The 20,005-nt window shown below is 39.1% G+C and overlaps 1 protein-coding gene across 4 annotated transcripts in view; it reads right to left on the bottom strand.

Annotated features, from left to right (window-relative positions):
* The window catches only part of UBR1 (ubiquitin protein ligase E3 component n-recognin 1), a 161,079-nt gene that overhangs the window by 95,641 nt on the left and 45,433 nt on the right, over positions 1-20,005 (bottom strand). For all 4 annotated transcript variants that reach the window (XR_009209698.1, XM_032175696.2, XM_058427577.1 and 1 more), the window contains 8 exons: positions 13,843-13,905; positions 13,494-13,617; positions 12,881-12,988; positions 12,108-12,196; positions 9,798-9,896; positions 8,179-8,336; positions 1,816-1,915; positions 283-411 (listed from right to left, as the gene is read on the bottom strand). Coding sequence is in view for 3 of the 4 variants with exons in the window: in XM_032175696.2 (XP_032031587.1) it covers positions 283-411; positions 1,816-1,915; positions 8,179-8,336; positions 9,798-9,896; positions 12,108-12,196; positions 12,881-12,988; positions 13,494-13,617; positions 13,843-13,905 (870 nt within the window). In the remaining variant the exon portion in view is untranslated. The remainder of the gene's footprint in view (positions 1-282; positions 412-1,815; positions 1,916-8,178; positions 8,337-9,797; positions 9,897-12,107; positions 12,197-12,880; positions 12,989-13,493; positions 13,618-13,842; positions 13,906-20,005) is intronic.

The following is a 20,005-nucleotide window of genomic DNA, read 5'->3' as shown; positions in this document are numbered from 1 at the left end:
TTATTAATATGCATTTTCCAGGGAATAAACATGTGTATAAATACATATATACACATATATAAACCCTGCTATTCCCCAAAATAAGCAAAACTACCACAGGGCACATTTTCTACTCAAGTATATACAGTTTCCCCCTAAATTTAAAAAGACAAATTCAAATATGTAAAAAGCTACTATAAATAATAAAAACTTTACATCAAGGAAACTGCAACACAAAACTATACTATTAATAATTACTAAGAACTTAAAAAGGCACTGATCCTACTAACAAATTTTACTTACGTCACAAGCACACCACTCTTGGAACATGAGTAAAATATTCTTCAGTTGCATCTGTATAGCAATGGCAGCCTCCCAATCAGGATCCACTTCAATGTGTTGCCCAACCTGTCTTCGGATTTCTTCCATTCCCTGCAATTAAAAGTTGGTCAACATATACCTATCTGAGCCCTCTCTCTTTGCCCTGCTCTTCACAAAATATAAAACTGTCAGGATTCATAACATTTTAACACGGTTGTTACACTGGGTCAGAATGCATGGGTTCAATTCCCAGCTCTCAGGTATATGCTCAGGGTTAGAACATTAACCGCAAAGCGCAGCTCTGTCTGGTATTTCTAGCTGTGTGACCCTGGGCAAATTATTTCTAAGCTTGGTTACTAAATGGATCCTTTGAGATTTTTTTCTAAACGCAGTTCTTGTCAATTGATAAGGGCATAAGTCAGACTCTAAAGAAGTATTAGAAGCTAACAAGTGAAGATACTAAATGTAGATGAATTCAGAGGGTTTAGGAGATGTCAAGATGAAAACAAGCACCTTAACCTCATCACCCAGCAACTGTGCATGCTTTCCATAAGGATGAGGGAGCCGAAAAAATATGTGTTGTGCTTGCTGCACATGCAAGTAACCCTTAGATGTAAAAGGAGAGTATTAATAGTAACTACTTAATAAGACTGCTATAAGGCTTAAAAGAGATCATGCATGAAAAGTGCTTACTACACATTTATCACATGGTAAGTATTCAGCAAACATTAACCGAAGTAGCAATAGTAGGCCGGGCGTGGCAGCTCACATTTGTGATCCCAGCACTTTGGGAGGTCAAGAGATCAAGACCATCCTGGCCAACATGGTAAAACCCCGCCTCTACTAAAAATGCAAAAATTAGCTGGGTGTGGTGGCGCATGCCTGTAATCCCAGCTACTTGGGAGGCTGAGGCAGGAGAATCGCTTGAACCCGGGAGGCGGAGGTTGCAGTGAGCCGAGATCGCACCACTGCACTCCAGCCTGGCAACAGAGCGAGACTCTGTCTTCGGAAAAAAAAAAAAAAAAAAAGTAGCAATAGTAAACTAAGGTATATAACAGGATCTATCAAAACAGGATGAGTGGCCGGGCGCGGTGGCTCATGCCCGTAATCCCAGCACTTTGGGAGGCTGAGGCGGGCAGATCACGAGGTCAGGAGATCAAGACCATGGTGAAACCCCATCTCTACTAAAAATACAAAAAAAAATTAACTGGGCGCAGTGGCGGGCACCTGTAGTCCCAGCTACTCGGGAGGCTGAGGCGGGAGAATGGCATGAACCTGGGAGGCGGAGCTTGTAGTGAGCCGAGATTGTGCCACTGCACTCCAGCCTGGGCAACAGAGCGAGACTCCGTCTCAAAAAAAAAAAAAAACAGGATGAGTGAGTCAATGTTTAAATCTTGTTTCTACTTTGCTAGATAAATTCTTTCTTGTATTAAAACCAAAATCTGCTTTAAAAAGACTGTGGTTCAATTTTTAAAAACAAATTTCTCTTACTGATGTACAGCAAAATGATCATACCTGCATACAGGTAAGAATCTTCAAAAAAGATCGAAAACCTTCAAGGAACTGCATTCTTAATCTTTCTGTCCATATTGTGGGTTTGCTGATCAGGATATACCTATCGTTTCAAGAAAGAAAGAAATATTTCACTTCTCTATTTTGAGATAATTTTAAGGTTCTCAGGGTTATAGACAATGTTGATTTATAAAAATTATGGATTCTAATTTCTCACAATAATTAGAAGCTCTGAGTAGAGCTAGAATTATTTATTCTGCCTTATTTTAAATACAACCAGTAAAACATGAATGCTCTAGAAGAGGCACATATCAAGCTAAACCTGACTTCACACACTACATTCTCAGAGGTTAGTCTGATTAAGTGAACCTAGAACGGACCAAGCCTGCCACAGCTAACTCTGGACAACCACAGTAGAGATTCCCTAGAACTGTTCGCACCCATCAGCCAAAGGGCCAGCTGAAATTCTTTCAGCCTCAGGAGATTTGGAACAGATTTTCTACCTCCAGTTTTTCATAACCCAGAACTTGGAAGAAGGATGTAAGCACCTGTCATCTTGACTTGCACATCAGGATGTACTAGTTTCAAGAGATAAACTCATTTTAGCCTATAATTTGTATGATTAATATTTCTTTTGGCTGTAAAGACAATGACTGGTTTCATATACAATGGGAACAATGTTTATCATGAAATGAGTTATCAGGAAGTAATTATTAACAAGTATAAAACACTATTTTATACTTGACCAATGAAAATAAATTCCTGTTATATTGCAGGTATTGGGAACATAAACATGGACACACCTGTCCTGAAGTTCATAGTATAGTGGGAAAAACAGATACATACAGTAGACAGAAATTCAATGTTAAACACTAAAATAATGTATAAAAGAAGTAATGTATGGCTCATGCCTGTAATCCCAGCACTTTAGGAGGCTGAGGCAGGCAGATCACGAGGTCAGGAGATTGAGACCATCCTGGCTAACACGGTGAAACCCCATCTCTACTAAAAATACAAAAAATTAGCTGGGCGTGGTGGCGGGCGCCTGTAGTCCCAGCTACTTGGAAGGCTGAAGCAGGAGAACAGCGTGAACCCAGGAGGCAGAGCTTGCAGTGAGCTGAGATCGCGACACTGCACTCCAGCCTGGGCGACAGAACGACACACAAAAAAAGAAGTAATGTAGGTACATAAAGACAAAGCAACAAAGAAAATACATTTTTTTTGAACTGTAAAGATAGGATTGTGGTTTAATTTTTCTCACTCTTTAGATACCTATTAACATGCAGATGTACATTAAAAATACAATCATCTAAGAAACTTATCAAAGGTTTAATTCAAATGCACTAATTACCATGTAAATCTTTCTTTTAAAGTAAAAGATAAAAAAGATTAAAGTTTAAAATCTATCACACTGAACAAATGGCATTCATGTTTCGTTGCTTTCTAGAGCACTACTACTCAAAGTGTGGTCCACTAACCAGCAGCACCAGCCTCACCTGGGTGCTCTTTAGAGATGCAACATCTTGGGCTCTAATCAGATCTGCTGAATAAGAAGCACCCCTGCCCCTGTTTCTTTTAAAACTTGGCCTTACTCTGTTGCCCAGGTTGGAGTGCACTGGTGCAATCATAGCTCACCGCAATTTCAAACTCTCGGGCTCGAGTAATCCTCCTGCCTCAGCCTCCTCAGTAGGTAAGACTACAGGCGCATGCCACCAAAGTGGCTAATTTTATTTTTTGTAGAGACAAAGTCTCACCATGTTGCCCAGGCTGGTTGCAACGTCCTGGCCTCAAGCAATCCTCCTGCCTCAGCCTTCCAAAGCACATGAGCCAACACAATCAGCCCCAGAATCTGAATTTAAGGAAGCTCCCCAGATGATAGGCTTCTGCACAGCAAAGGAAACTATCAACAGAGTGAAGAGACAACCAACAGAATGGGAGAAAATTTTTGCAAACTATGCATCTGACAAAGGCCTAATAGCCAGCATCTATAGGGAACATAAATAAATTTACAAAAAAAAAAAAAAATTAGTAAGTGAGGCCGGGTGCAGTGGCTCACACCTGTAATCCCAGCATTTTGGGAGGCCAAAGTGGGCAGACTGCCTGAGCTCAGGAGTTCAAGACCACCCTGGGCAACACGGTAAAACCCTGTCTCCACTAAAATATCTCCACTAAATTACGAAAAATTAGCCAGGCATGACAGCATGTGCCTGTAGCCCCAGCTACTCGGGAGGCTGAGGCAGGAGAATCACTTGAACCCAGGAGACTGAGGTTGCAGTGAGCCGAGATAGCGCTACTGCATTCCAGCCTGGGCGACAGAGCCAGACTCCATCTCAAAAAAAAAAAAAAAAAAAAAAAGCGGGTCGGGGGAGCAAAGGATAGGAACAGAACAGACACTTTTCAAAAGAAGACATACATGCTGCCAACAATCACATGAAATAAAGCTCAACATCACTGATCATTAGAGAAATGCAAATCAAAACCACAATGAGATACTATCTCACACCAGTCACAATGGCTACTATTAAAAAGTAAAAAGTCACAGATGCTGGGGAGGTTGCAGGGAAAAATAAATGCTCACACACTGTTGGTAGGAGCATAAATTAATTCAAGCATTATGGAAGACAGTGTGACAATTCCTTGAAGACCTAAAAACAGAAATATCATTCAACCCGGCAATTTCATTACCGGGTATTCACCCAAAGGAATATAAATTGTTCTATTATAAAGACACATGCACACATACATTCATTGCAGCATTCACAATAGCAAAGACTTGGAATCAACCTAAATGCCCATCAGTGATAGACTGGATAAAGAAAATTTGGTACATATACACCATGGAATGCTCTGCAGCCAGAAAAAGAATGAGACCACGTCTTTTCTGGGAACGTGGATGGAGCTGGAGGCCATTATCCTTAACAAACTAACGCAGAAACAGAAAACCAAATACTGCATGTTCTCACTTACAAGTGGGAACTAAATGATGAGAACACATGGACACATAGAGGGGAACAATACACACTGGGGTCTATCAGAGGATTGAGGTTGGGAGGAGGGAGAGGATCAGGAAAAATAGCTAATGGGTACGAGGCTTAATACTTGGGTGACAAAATAATCTTAACAACAAACCCCCATGACACAAGTTTACCTGTGTAACAAGCCTGCATATGTACCCCTGAACTCAAAATAAAAGTTAAATAAAAATTTAAAAAGCAGCTCCCCAGATGATTTGCATTCACATTAAAATCTGAGAAGCGCTGATCTAGAAGAGAATTTACATTTTTGGTTTCTACCAATCTCACATAGCTAATGAGCGACCTCTATAGATGACTTACCAAGTAAAGAAGACATAAGGGATTGGAACAAACAAAAGGGTAAGGAAGGGAAGGAAAAGAAGTCTGTAGATAAAAATAGGTGGCAAAAGCAATGGGAAAAGAGGGAGAAAATTGTGGACAGGGTGAGACAGTAAGGGAGTGATTTGGTTTGAGAGCGTGCTACACTTTCTGGAAATGGAACAAAGGAACAGGTTGGAGTAATAAAAGAATAATATTGTTCCTCAATAGCACCAAGGTTCAACTGCATCTCTTTTCTAAGTCGCATTTCCACAATAAATTAGCAACTGAGAAACGAAGTACCCCATGAGATACCTCCCAAAGAGCAAGTGACAAAACTAAAGTAATCGACATAAATTTTTTAGAATAAGAGAGGTAGCAATCCCTCCCTTCTATGTTTTACTAGGTAGATCTCAGTTGGAGTACTGTGTTCATTTCTTGGCACATAAATGGTATACATGCACCTGGAACAGGTTCAGTAGAGAAGGACAATGATTTAGAAGGAATTTTAACCAACATGAAATGCGACCAGTTAAAGAAATAAATGCAACTCAATGTAGAAAAGACCTGGCAGATACAACTGCTGCCTTTAAATACTTCTTCAAGTTAAACGAGAATTGAAGTTGTTCTGGATGGACAAAGAGAGAACTAGAACCAGAAAACAAAAGCTACAAAAAAAGACAAGAGTTCAATATACAATAGGAAACTTTCTAATATTTGGAAGAAGCTATTCAAAGTTGGAATGCGCTGCTTTGAGAGAATGAAAATTTCCTAACGCAGGCTGAACAGAGTACCTACCAGTACCAACAAACTTATTTCATGCTGAGGTACAGTCAGATAAACATAAAGCTAAACTATGAAGACCTACAAATTCTGACAGAATTTAGACTTTATCCTGGAAAGAAAATACATTAAATGTGGTTATCGCTAACTAATTTAAAAACAAGGTTTCAGGGGAAATTAGTAAATAAATATGTAGGGAAAGAGTAAGATGTGACTACAGAATTTCTACAATTAGAGACTGAGAAAGCAATGAACTCGAATTATTTGCTAAATAAAGAGTTTTAGTGACTGGTGTGTTAGGCCAGGTTTCAGAGTAGATTTTGTGTTGCTGTTTATGTATCCTGTGAGGCTATATGACATAGAGAAAGGAACATGAGTTTTACAGATAAACAGTGTTTATAATCAAATCTCAGTTCCGCCACTTGCTAGATTTGTGACCTGAGGCAAATATTTACAATTTACAAAGTAAGATTATAACAAGTACCTTCTAAGAATGGTCCAAGAATATAATCAGGTAAGATAAGCAAAGCTCCTTGGCACATAGCAGTTACTAATAAATCTCACAGGATTCTTATGAGAGTGAATTACACAGTACCTGCAGAACAGGTGTTAATTTTCCCTTCCCATGGTCACTGGAGATATCTATATTCAGGTTGGGATACAGGGGAGGAATTGTAAGCATCAGAAGATTTAAAGTTGCCTTCCAAACCAGACACCTTAAAGTTCTACTATAAGGGTAGGTATTTAGGGATGTGCTGGCTCTAAATTATTCACCGTAGAGATTAGCTATAGTCAGAGACTCATAAAATATGATAAAACAAGTGATTATGCACCACTTAACCGGGTATAAAAATAACTCAGTTATAATACTTCACAGTAATGATAGCCATGGTAGAGAGATTTTTTTTCTATATTCACTGACCTAACAATAACTTTAAGTACTGCCATTAGGAGTTTTTGTTTTGTACAACGTGTAATTTTTGCATAATTTGGCTGAGAAACAAATTTCAATTACAATGGCTATATATTGATTCACTACTGAATTTACCTACCATCTCCACTTATACTGAAGATAAAACATAATAATTTACTAAACTTTATTTTATTTTTTTAGAGATAGGATCCTGCTCTGTTGCCCAGGCTGGAGTACAGTGGCATGATCACAGTTTACTGTAACCTCAAACCCCTGGGCTCAAGTGATCCTCTCACCTCTGCATCCTGAATAGCTAGGAATACGGGCTTGCACTGCTGTACTTGGCTAATTTTTATTTTTATTTTTGTAGAAACAAGGTCTCGCTATGTTGTCCAGGCTGGTCTGATACAGACGCAATTTTTTTTTTTTTTTTGAGATGGAGTCTCACTCCGTTGCCAGGCTGGAGTGCAGTGGCACAATCTCGGCTCACTACAACCTCCACCTCCTGCATTCAAGCGATTCTTCTGCCTCAGCCTCCCGGCAATTTTTTTAAAATGGAGTATTTTCAATCTGTGGTTGGTTGAACCCACAGATGTGGAACCTACAGATACGGACGATCAACTGTATAGCAAAAAGGGAGTTAAAAAAACGTTAACAGCCAGCCACAGTAACTCATGACTGTAATCCCAACACTATGGGAGGCCAAAGCAGACGGATTGTTTGAGCCCAGGAGTTCGAAGTCAGCCTGGGCAACAAAAAGTGAGACTCCGTCTCTACAAAACAATAAAAAATTTGCCAGGCATGATGGCACGTGCCTGTGGTCCCAGCTACATGGGAGACTGAGGCAGGAGGATCACTGGAGCCCAGGAGTTCGAGGCTTCAGTGAGCCATGTTTGCATCACTGCACTCCAGCTTGGGCAACACAGTGAGACCCTGTCTCAAAAAAGAAAAAGAAAAAGAAAGAAATTTACATCAATAGATTATCTGAAACTATGCATAAAGAGACTATATAGGAAGGACAGAACCAAAGTGTGAGAGTGGAAGTGAGTGAAAAGTATGGTAATTACAATGGCAATGCATTTGGTGACCCCAGGAGATCCCAAGTTCCTGTAACAGGCCTCTCCTCAATACCTTCTTTATTAACCAGGTTTTACAACTCAATAAGAAGCCTTCACTGAAGACATTTATTAACACAAGGCAGTAACAGTTCTTTGTACTTGCCATCATTATAAAGAGAATTCTGGATAACCAAAATGATCACAGGATGACTTACAAGACAGAGCAAATAAGCACACTAAGTTTAACAGGTGCCCTCACCTTTTGACTTGAACAACTTACTTTAGGTCACATATTACTGCATATACTCTTCCCAATTTGTCCTGGCTATAACCCTGGAAGTTGAATTTATTGTTCCTGTCCAAGTACTCAGGTAAAACTTCTAGCAGAGTTTCAGTAATGACAGAGATAACATTCTGCTCTTCAATAAGATGTCGAGCCTGCGGAATATTTCAAGAATATTTTCTTTAGCATTAACTCATTGTGGTATGGACTTAATTTATTCATTCATTTGATTAGTCAGTATGTCATTTTTAATAAATGTTTGTTATTGAATGTTAAACATAGTCCTTAGTTTCACTGAATAGCAACCACTAAGAAGTTATTTTCTAAAAGAAAAAATTCCCTACTCCTCAGTAACTAGACAACACCTATCTGGATACCCCAAGCCCATTAGACAGGTTATTTAGATAAATGTTTATCATCAGTAATCACACAATGAAGCTGGGTGTGGTGGCTCATGCCTGTAATCGCAGGACTTTGGGAGGCCGAGGCAGGCGGATCACCTGAATTCAGGAGTTTGAGACTACCCTGGTCAACATGGCAAAACCCCGTCTCCACAAAAAATACAAAAATTAGCCAGGTGTGGTGGCGATGCCTGCAATCTCAGCTATTCAGGAGGCTGAGGCAGGAGAATCACTTGAACCAGGAGGCGGAGGTTGCAGTGAGCCAAGATTGTGCTACTACACTCCAGCCTGAGTGACAGAGCGAGACTTCATCTCAAAAAAAAAAAGAAAATCACACAATGAGCAAGTACAACAAAGATATACTTCATGACTTCTAGCACACTACGATCTATTCTGAAATCTCCTCCTTACCCCAATCTAAATTCTCCTCTCCATCCTTTTGAAAAGGTAAAGTAGAAACAATTAACCAAGTTTGGATAACTATCTAATTCCAAACAAGAAAAGAAGCAGGGCTGGGTGCGGTGGCTCACACTTGTAATCCCAGCACTTTGGGAGGCTAAGGTGGGCAGATCACCTGAGGTCAGGAGTTTGAGACCAGTCTGGCCAACATGGTGAAACCCTCTCTCTACTAAAAATACAAAAATTAACCAGGCGTGGTGGTGCATGCCCGTAATCCCAGCTACTTGGGTGGCTGAGGCATGAGAATCGCTTGAACCCGGGAGGCGGAGGCTGCAGTGAGCCGAGGTCGTCCCATTGCATTCCAGCCAGGACAACCCAGCAAGACTCTGTCTCAAAAAACAAAAAACAAAGAAAAGAAGTGGTATACCAAGGAAGCAGAATCTTCCACTCTCCTCTCAGGCCTATGTAGCACCATCTCTCCCAAATGCTTGACAGGCACACCCTCCCACTTCTTAGTTTTATTCTATCTGCCTACAAACAATAACTTAAAAATAAAATATTTTTGGTATTGAAAAGGCAGCGTTCGTAAGTTACTCTAGAAAGTAAGAAACCAGCTCTAGGTGTCATCTGCATTGACGAGGACATCTGAACCAAGGCAGCACCTAGTTAACTAGTCCTTGGGTAGCACTAAAGTATTCACATAGCCCAACTTAGTGATTCTAACATTGTTCTAATTTCATTCAACATTAAGTGGAATTCTTGCAAAGCAAAACAAGTTTTACTTAGAAAGACTGAAAAGGAATAATCAATACATACCAGAGTAGGAACAGTAAACATCTGAACTGAAAGTGCAGTTATAGAGATACTTCTGTCATGATCATCACTGATATATTCTTTCTGCAGTTGTTTATAATACTGAAATATATAAGTAGAGAACCAATTATAAATCACTACTAAAGACCTTTAAAAAATCCCAATTTTAATAACTGCTGCAGGTTTGTTTCTATCTATAAAATGTCAAGTAATATAATTCCTATTTATTAAAGCAAGATATTATGATCAGCAAAAATATCTTAGAAGGCGAATAACAAACAACAAATCAAGTAAAAATTCACCTACTCAATTTAGCAGAGATAGAAGTGGAAACTATTAAAACATACACACAGGTTAAAAAACAAACAAACAAACAAGCAAACAAAAAAAACAGAGGTCTGCAATGGTATAGTGTATCCTTTCTCCAAACAGAATCTGGGGCAATCTTTAGCAGCTTTCACTCTAATGGTATTGGGCAGGGAATATATTCAAAGTATTTAACAACTGATATGACCCAGAAAAACCAACCAATCAGATTGAATCCAGCCTTAGAATGGATGCTGGCTGCAAATAACTTCTTTCCCATACTGGTACATAACAGCTGCAAAACAACCCTGATATACTGGGAGAACAAAAATAGGAATATACTCAGTCACATAACAGGCATCCATTATGTGTAAGGCACAAAGTTGGTTACTTAACCTATTTACCTACTTTAAGTTAGATACTTTACCCTCCAGAATTCCTACAAAGTTTAAGGGGTAATCATGGTGTACAAAAAAAATCATCTAAGTAGGGAGATTAGCTTTTGTATAAGAAAACAAAATTTCATTTCAGATCACATATATGGTCCAATATTCTATATCTAAAGAGTTTTAGAAGAGAACATCTTGAGTTGCCATCACTGCTGAAGGATAAGACATACAACAAATGTCTTAGTTCCTTTTAAGTCTGCATATACAATCCAGGGAATGCAGTGTCATTTGCCTACAACAATCATTATTTCTTTCTCTGCTTCCAATTCCATCTTGGGTCCTATATCTATCTTAAGTCTTACAGAACTGACTGCAACTCAAAATCAGACGAAATCACCAAGTATGATTGGATACCTTTACATAAGGTAAAATAAAAGATTCAAAGGAGTCCTTCATCTGTATAACCTTGCAATCTAATTTGGTAGATAGACAAAAAGATACAGTAAGGTAAGAGATATATGATAGATTAATAAAACATTAAAAAGCTATAAATTTTAGCCTTATATTTTAGCTTCCAACAACTAAGTAGAACTCTTGGCCACCTAATTCCTGCCCCCCACTTTAGCATACACATCTGTTCTTCTTTCCCGCTATCCTTTTCAATTAGTCACCTCTATTCTTATTGTAATTTTACTAACAGGCAAATAAATGATTAGGAAGATTGAATGCATATGTGAATGTGATAACCTCCCTTTGCTCTGCGTCAGTAGGTCATTTTCCACCTATCTCTTCTCTAAGAATGCTGTTTCTATACTAGCAAATGACATTTGTGAAAATATTTATATAATGTATGAGAACGAACTTTTTTTTGTTTTGAGATAGGAGTCTCGCTCTGTTGCCCAGACTAGAGTGCAGTGGCGCGATCTTGGCTCACTGCAACCTCCGCCTCCCAGGTTCAAGTGATTTTCCTCCCTCAGCCTCCTGAGTAGCTGGGACTACAGGCACCTGCCACCATGCCCGGCTAATTTTTGTATTTGTAGTAGAGATGGGGTTTCTCCATGTTGGTCAGGCTGGTCTCGAGCTCCTGACTTCAAATGATCCACCCACCTCAGCCTCCCAAAGTGCTGGGATTACAGGCGTGAGCCAACCTGCAGGGCCAAGAACAAACTTTTGAGAAAGAAATAAATCTTAACATTTAATTTTGGATTCATAATTATCCCTGTTTCTATTAATTCATTTATAAAAACTGCCTATTTCTATTTATTGATATCTAATTTATAAATAATTATCTGGCCGGGCGCGGTGGCTCACGCCTGTGGTCCCAGCACTTTGGGAGGCCGAGGCGGGCGGATCACGAGGTCAGGAGATCGAGACCATCCTGGCTAACACAGTGAAACCCCGTCTCTACTAAAAATACAAAAAATTAGCCAGGCAAGGTGGCGGGCGCCTGTAGTCCCAGCTACTCGGGAGGCTGAGGCAGGAGAATGGCGTGAACCCCAGGGGGCGGAGCCTGCAGTGGGCCGAGATTGCGCCACTGCACTCCAGCCTGGGCGACATCGAGACTCTGTCCCCCAAAAAATAAATAAATAAATAAATAAATAAATAAATAAATAATTACCTTCACAAATTCCATAGCAAAGAGTTTTTTGTATTCCATCTCCATAAAAAAACTGCTGAAGATCAATTCATGAAGGATCTTACGGGCACCTATAGATTATTTTGGGGAGGGTGGGGGAATGAGGAGAATCACCAAGGCAAAAACCAAAAACATTCCGCCTATTAGAGTGGCAGAATATTATAAAATTATTTCACATGCAAACAGACCTCAAATAGTATTTACTGTATTAATATTTAATAACTGGAATTTAAAATACATACACATATTGCCTTTTCCCTCTTTATCTGCACCCCTCCCACCACTTCATCTTATACTTCAATTTATTCTCTTCCAACCTTTTCATTCTTTTTCTATTTCACTCAAAAGTACTCTTACTCTGTACTTTTCCTTCTCCATGCTTTTAGCCTTTCTCTTGACTTTTACATTTTGTTCTTCATTTAGATTTTTACAATGAAAACAGCATCTTTTTTGCCACTCAGTAATGGCACTACTACCTGAATATATAGATACATGTATAGATACATACATATATACTCTTTTTGACTGGCTCTCACTAAATGAAAAGACTCTATAATTAAAAGACAACATCCCTGGGTTTTAACACCAAAGAATATATACTGAAGGGTTAAACTTTATATTCACATGTAATATCTTATCAATCAAGATTACAGATTTAATAACTAATTTAATAAACAAAAGATATTACAGCTCCACTTTAAGGTCATAATCTTCCTTTGCTTCCTGACAAACAGCATAAGAAAATGTCTACTTACCTTTATAAAGCTTTGCATCCCAAAGCATTAACCTGCTTATGAGACAGGGATTCTCCGAGTCAGGTTCTTCTCTAAGGCATGCTTGGCAAAAGATCTGCCTAAAGTCACCTACAAACAAAAGAGGTCACACAGTTACACAACTTGTATTCTTTTTCTTTTTAAATAGAGATGAGTCTCACTCTGTTGCTCAGGTTGGTCTTGAACTCCTGGGCTCAAGCGATCCTTCCGCCTCAGCCTTCCACAGTGCTGGGATTACAGTCATGAGCCCCTGTACTCAGCCATGATTTTTATTCTTATAATATTTTTCCCTAAAAGTACATTTCCTATAACATGTGAAAAGAATAACATTAATCCTCCCACATTCAAGGTAAAGAATAATTCTGTCAACATCAAAGACGTAACAGCCAATAAAAAGATATTATTTGATATTATGCACTTGAAATAATATCCTAAGATATTATACGTTTGAAAAGCAACCCTGAAAATTAATCAAAGTGTATAAACCAAAAAAAAAAGAAAAACTTTATTTCATACTCAATGACATTTTAAAATTTGTGGCCTACAAAAAACATAGTATTTTATCAGAAACAAGAAAAACAGGAGGTATGCTTACTTGAATAGCTCATAATTTTGTTCATCCAGGAACCAAGACGCAAAGCAAATTTCTGATGAGCCATAATCTCTGAGTGTAATACTTCTACATGAAGTGGATGTTGAGAGACATTTTCTGAATGACTCTACAAATGAAGGGAACAAACCAAAAAAATAGCATTTAAAATTTGCTTTCAGTTAAGGGATTCATACTGCAAATAAAGAAATCACATAACCCTGCCAGTTCCAAATCTCTGCATCTAGGTGCCCCAAACCACTTCAACGACATCATCACTCAAATTATTCTACTTGGGCTTTTGTAATGTACATTCGCCTTTAACTTCTCTTTTTCCCCCAGTTCATAAAGTTACCTTTATATCTTCCTTTGCTTCCTGGCAAGCAGCATAAGCTCCCGCTTTAACAGCCCGACGACCCTAATTATAGACAAAAGTGAGAATTAGATAGTGAAATGATAACCACAATCAATAAGCAATATGTAGCCCAAAGACTTAATGAGCTCTTAACTGAGCTGTAATCACGTGTTGACTAAAAGTTGTAAGATACCGGAACAATACCTGAAAGACAGATGCAAATGTTTAACACCTTTATGAAGTATGAAAACGTTAATACCTGTAGGAGAGACAGTCTATAATTTAAGATGCTGAGTTTCTTGCCTGGCAAGAATGGCAGTTCTTTAGTTACTGCAGTGTCCTCTCTACTTATATGAAACGACTCAGGCTTTCTAAACTTCTGTTATGTATTTAAAATATTTTTCATGAATGAATTCACAGCTCTTCAACATGTATCCTATAATATACTTGTGGCCCATTAACGAGAGGGAAGTATAGCTGGACTACTGATTCCACCAGTCCTGGAGGCGGTCATGCAAGGTCTATGTAGGATTTCCTTGTAGCTCATTCTTTTACCCACCTGTAAAAATTTATCATTTTCTACGTGTGCCATGTGAAAAGTCAGGAAGTACTGTCTTCCTCATTTAACCTTTACAATGACCCTATGAAGAAGGTATACCCCATTTTACAGACGATAAAAAGAAAAATAAGACAGAAGTTAATTCGTCCCCAAATCAGAAAGTTAGCAAGCAGATTCAGAGATCTATGACAAGCATTTCATCTCCAGAGTCTGTACTTCTAACCATCCTGTAATATTCCCTCTTTAGCTCCTTAGTACATAAGCATAAGAACTACCCAAATATATTTGGACTACTAATTACACCAGTAAGGTTGCCATTACAGAAAAAAAAAAAAATGTACAAAAAGCCAGGCCATAAGAGATTGTTAAAAGAACAGATAGGACAAGAACAGTTATATAAACTTGAGCTCAATCAGCTTGTATGTATGTGATGCTGGCAATTAACCTAAAGCAGTGGATCTCAACAAATGTGGGGAGGAAAACCACCTCACATCCATATTTTTTGGCTGCTATCAAAAAATAACAAGGGAGTTAGCTGCTGATCATGGTGGATGGGAGGCAGGACTAGATTGGAGCTCCGAGCTCCGACTCAGATGGACAGAGCAGCGCACAGAGGCTCACATCACAAATTTTGGCTCCAGAACGACTGCAAGAACAAACCAGGAATCCAGAGAGGACCCACAGACCTTCTGAAGCAAGGGGGACTGCTCCTACAGGACCTGGGAGACACCCCAAATACTCAGTCCCACTACTGGCTATCTTTCCAGAGGAAAAGAAGTCATTATACGAAAAAGATACTTGCACACGTGTTTATGGCAGTTACAATTTGCAATTGCAAAATCATGGCACCAACTCAAATGCCCATCAGAGTGGATAAAGAAACTGTGATAGATATATATACACAAACACACACATATACACATACACATACACATACACACACATATGTATATATATACACACACACACACAGGCTGGAATACTACTCAGCCATAAAAAGGAATGAATTAACAGTATATGCAGCAACCTGGGTAAGATTGGAGACTATTGTTCTAGGTGAAGTAACTCAGGAATGGAAAAACAAACATCATATGTTCTCACTGACATGTGGGAGCTAAGCTATGAGGACGCAAAGGCATAAGAATGATACAGTGGACTTTGGGTACTTTGAGGGAAGGGTGGGTGGGGGAAGAGGGATAAAAGACTACAAATAGGATGCAGTGTATACTGCTGCGGTGATGGGTGCATCAAAATCTCACAAATCACCACTAAAGAACTTGCTCATGTAACCAAATACCACCTGTACCCCAATAACCTAGGGAAAAAAATGAGTTGGCTGTAAAAAAATAATAATAATAACAAGTAATGACAATGATGTGGAGAAACCCTTATGCATTGCTGGAGAATACATAAAATGGTACAGCTGCTATAGAAACAAAATGGTGGTTCCTCAAGAAATTAGAAATAGAATTCCCATATGATCCAGCAACTCCACTTGTGGGCATGTACCCAAAAGAATTGAAAGCAAGGACTTGAACGGACTTTTGTGTATCCGTGTTCATAAGAGCATTATCCACAATAGCAGAAGGTGGAAGCAACCCAAGCGTCCACTGACAAGACAAACAGGCAAACAAAATATGGTGTGTGTATATATACTGTATACAGTACAATACTGTACATATATATACACACACACACACCACATATACCATATACATGTCATATACTTGATAAAATATGGATAAACTTTGAGGACATATATATTAAGTGAAATAAACCAGTCACAAACAGACGAATACTGCATGATCTCACTTGTATGAGATATCTAAAATAGTCAAGCTCTTAGAAAGTAGAATTGGTAGTTGCCAGGGGATAGAGGGAGGGGAAAAGGGGGAATTATTCAATGGATATAAAGTTTCAGTTTTGCAAGACGGAAAAGTTCTAGAGATCTGTTGCACGACAAGATAGTTAACACTAGTATATGGTACACCTAGAAAAAGATTAAAATGGTAAATTTTATGTTATGTAGATTTTACCACCATTAAAAATTTTATCGATTGACTGAATGGAGATGGGGTCTCACTCTGTTGTTCAGGCTGGAAGGCAGTGGTGTGATCAAAGCTCACTACAGCCTTGAACTCCCAGGCTCAGCCTCCTAAGTAGCTGGGACTACAGGAATCCAACAAAAATAACCTTTCTTAACGACCAAAAAATACGAGGGTGAGAGTAGATCAACTGAAGGGAGGCAGTGTTTTCAAAATACATGGGCATTTCTTTCCTCTTCTCTTCCCCATACTCCCAATTCTGATTTCCTAGGCTTGGGCTGGCATGTCTACTCTGAAAAAAAAAATTCTTTCCAAGTGATTTCTAAATAGGTTACCTTTATCCTTATACTATAGCTGAAAACACAGAACTACAAGGGTGTATCTTTAAGGGTTTGTAAAACAGACTAACTGCAACAGTTTCTTCTAGCCAAGGAGTACATTTTTCACCTCAATTGGGTGTACAACATGATCTCATGTCCTATTTTACCTTTTGAATAATCATTTATTAAAAAGCTTTTCTTGCAATCACCATCACCTTATGGAGCCTTGGGACCCCAACACAAGACAACCTATCAGTAGATAGATTAGCTGTAGCTACAGGCTTTCTCCACTTTGACTACAGAGGAGAGCACTAACAGGAATAAAGGCTAGGAAGAGACAGGGCAAACACTGGGAGACACAGATCTTTCCATTCCATATGAAAACTGACAAAGAACAGCCCCACGCTTTCCCAAGCAATTCTTCTCCTGGGACACTGGTTTATCCTACCGGTATGTGTCTTTTCAGAGTCCTATGATCATGATAGCTCACAGTAATCCTACCACAATAATGTATCTTGATATCTACCAAGATTTTCTCTTATAATCTGCAATATTAACCTTGTACATAAGACGGCAAAAATGTGACCCAGGAGCCGAGTGCAGTGGCTCACACCTGTAATCCCAGCACTTTGGGAGGCCAAGGTGGGTGAATCACCTGAGCCCAGGAGTTGAAGACAAGTGTGGACAACATACTGAGACCCTGTCTCTTAAAATAAAATTAATTTTTAAAAAATATGAACTTAAAAAGAGCACCATTACATCTTTAAATTTTTTCAGAATGCCTGTTTCTTTTTTTTTTTTTAATTATTATTTTTTGAGATGGAGTTTCGTTCATTGTTGCCCACGCTGGATGCAATGGATGCAATGGTGTGACCTCAGCTCACTGCAACCTCCACCTCCTGGGTTCAAGTGATTCTCCTGCCTCAGCCTCCCAAGTAGCTGGGATTAGAGGCATGCACCACCATGCCCGGCTAATTTTGTATTTCTAGTAGAGACGGGGTTTCTCCATGTTGGTCAGGCTGGTCTCAAACTCCCGACCTCAGGAGATCCGCCTGTCTCAGCCGCCCAAAGTGGTGGGATTACAGGCGTGGGCCACCGTGCCCGGCCTTTGAATGCCTGTTTCTCTCATAAGAGCAGTACAGAATAATCCTTTGAAGGTAGATTCAATCTGATTCATCTTGGTATTTCCTCAAAGTGCTTTAATAAATGTTTAGTGAACTCATTTAGAGTACCACATTTTAAGAAAATCTTTGATAAACTATTATTTACCTGGGGGAGGAGGTGGAGAGAATGAAATAGAGCTTGATCAGTATGAGGTTATTATCATAGGACAGTTGAAGAAAATAGAGGAAACCAAACATAAGAAATTAGTTTTTTTAAACTATTTGATGGGTTGCCATCTGAAAGCAAAAGAAGAGCTTTTCTGGTTTGTTCTATAAGAAATTAGTCTGAAAACACATGGAGGCAGATTTTGGCTGAAAACAGGAAAAAAATTTTTCTAAGAATGAGAGTTGTCCAACAAGCAAAGCAGTCAGAGAAACAAACTTTCTAAGTGCTAAAAGCATAAGTTAGAGGACCGGGGATACTGTGCTCTCAATACAAGCATGGCCAATTTCACTTGTTTTTCACTATTTCCTATCTTACATCTTTTTTTTTGGAGACAGAATCTCGCTCCGTTGCCCAGGTTGGAGTGCAGTGGTGCAATCTCAGTTCACTGCAACCTCCACCTCCCAGGTTCCAACAATTCTCCTGCCTCAGCCTCCTGAGTAGCTGGGATTACAGGCATGTGCCACTATGCCCGGCTAATTTTGTATTTTTAGTAGAGACGGGGTTTCACCAGGTTGGCCAGACTAGTCTCCCGGCCTCAGGTGATCCGCCCGCCTCAGCCTCCCAAAGTGCTGGAATTACAGGCGTAAGCCACCACACCCGGCCCTATCTTACATCTTTATCATAAAACAGGGTCCTACTAGGACAAAAACAAAAGGCTCCATTTTTCTCCTAAGAAGGAAATTTAAAGATTGTCTTTTAAGGTCTTTGTGATTACAGCCACCTAACGTTTTCTGAATGAGACAGGGTATAAATATATATTTAATAATTGTCGTGAAAATCTAACATTCCAAGTAGATTTTACTTTGTACAACTAGTACTGTAGTTGAAAATCATAAGCCTGATTAACCTTTAAAGTTCCTTCTATGACCTATAACTACAATGTGGCAATAGTAATATAGGTATTGACATCTGACCAAATCTGGTACCATTCTGAAGAACTAAAAAATGTTTGCTAAATACCCCATTTCACTTTCTTTTTCTTCTACTATTTTCTGTCTTCTTTTCCTATCTCTATTCTTTTTGCCTTTTCTTCCTTTGCCCACTTTTCTCTTTTTTCCTCTGATTGGTTCTCCTTTCCTGTTCTCTTCCTTTCCTTTTTTTCTCCAACTTTTAATTTCCAGGGTACACGTGCAGGATGTGCAGGTTTGTTACATAGGTAAAAGTGTGCCATGGTGGTCTGATGCAGAGATCAACCCATCACCTAGCTATTAAGCCCAGGATCCATTAGCCATTCTTCCTGATACTCTCTCTCCCCCCATACCCCCAACAGGCCCCAGTGTGTGTTGTTCCCCACCGAGTGGCCATGTATTCTCGTCATTCAGCTCCACTTATAAATGACAGCACGCAGTGTTTGGTTTTCTTTTCCTGCGTTAGTTTGCTAAGGATAACGGCTTCCAGCTCCATCCACATCCCTGCAAAGGACATAATCTTGTTCCTTTTTATGGCTGCATTTCTCTAATGATCAATGATGTTGAGTTTTTTTTCATGTTTGATGGCTACATGTATGTCTTCTTTTGAGAAGTGTCTGTTCATGTCTTTTGCCTACTTTTTGGTGAGGTTGTTGGTTTTTTTGTTGTAAATTTAAGTTCCTTGTAGACTGGGTACTAAAACTTCATCAGATGGACAAATTGCAAAAATCTCTTATTCTGTAGGTTGTTCACTCTGATGATAGTTTCTTTTGCTATGCAGAAGCTGTTTAGTTTAATTAGATCCCATTTGCTAATTTTTGATTTTGTTGCAATTGCTTTTGGTGTTTTTGTCATGGAATCTTTGCCCATGCCTATGTCCTGAATGGTACTGCCTAGATTTTTTTCTAGGGTTTTATAGTTTGGGGTTTTACCTTTAAGTCTTTAATCTATCTTCAGTTAATTTTTGTATAAGGTATAGGGAAGGGGTCCAGTTTCAATTTT

The sequence above is a fragment of the Hylobates moloch genome, unplaced genomic scaffold (genome assembly GCF_009828535.3).
Source record: "Hylobates moloch isolate HMO894 unplaced genomic scaffold, HMol_V3 SCAFFOLD_14, whole genome shotgun sequence".
Taxonomy (NCBI): Eukaryota; Metazoa; Chordata; class Mammalia; order Primates; family Hylobatidae; genus Hylobates; species Hylobates moloch.
Note: the sequence above shows the minus strand (reverse complement) of the source record. Positions and strands in the feature narration are given on the sequence as shown.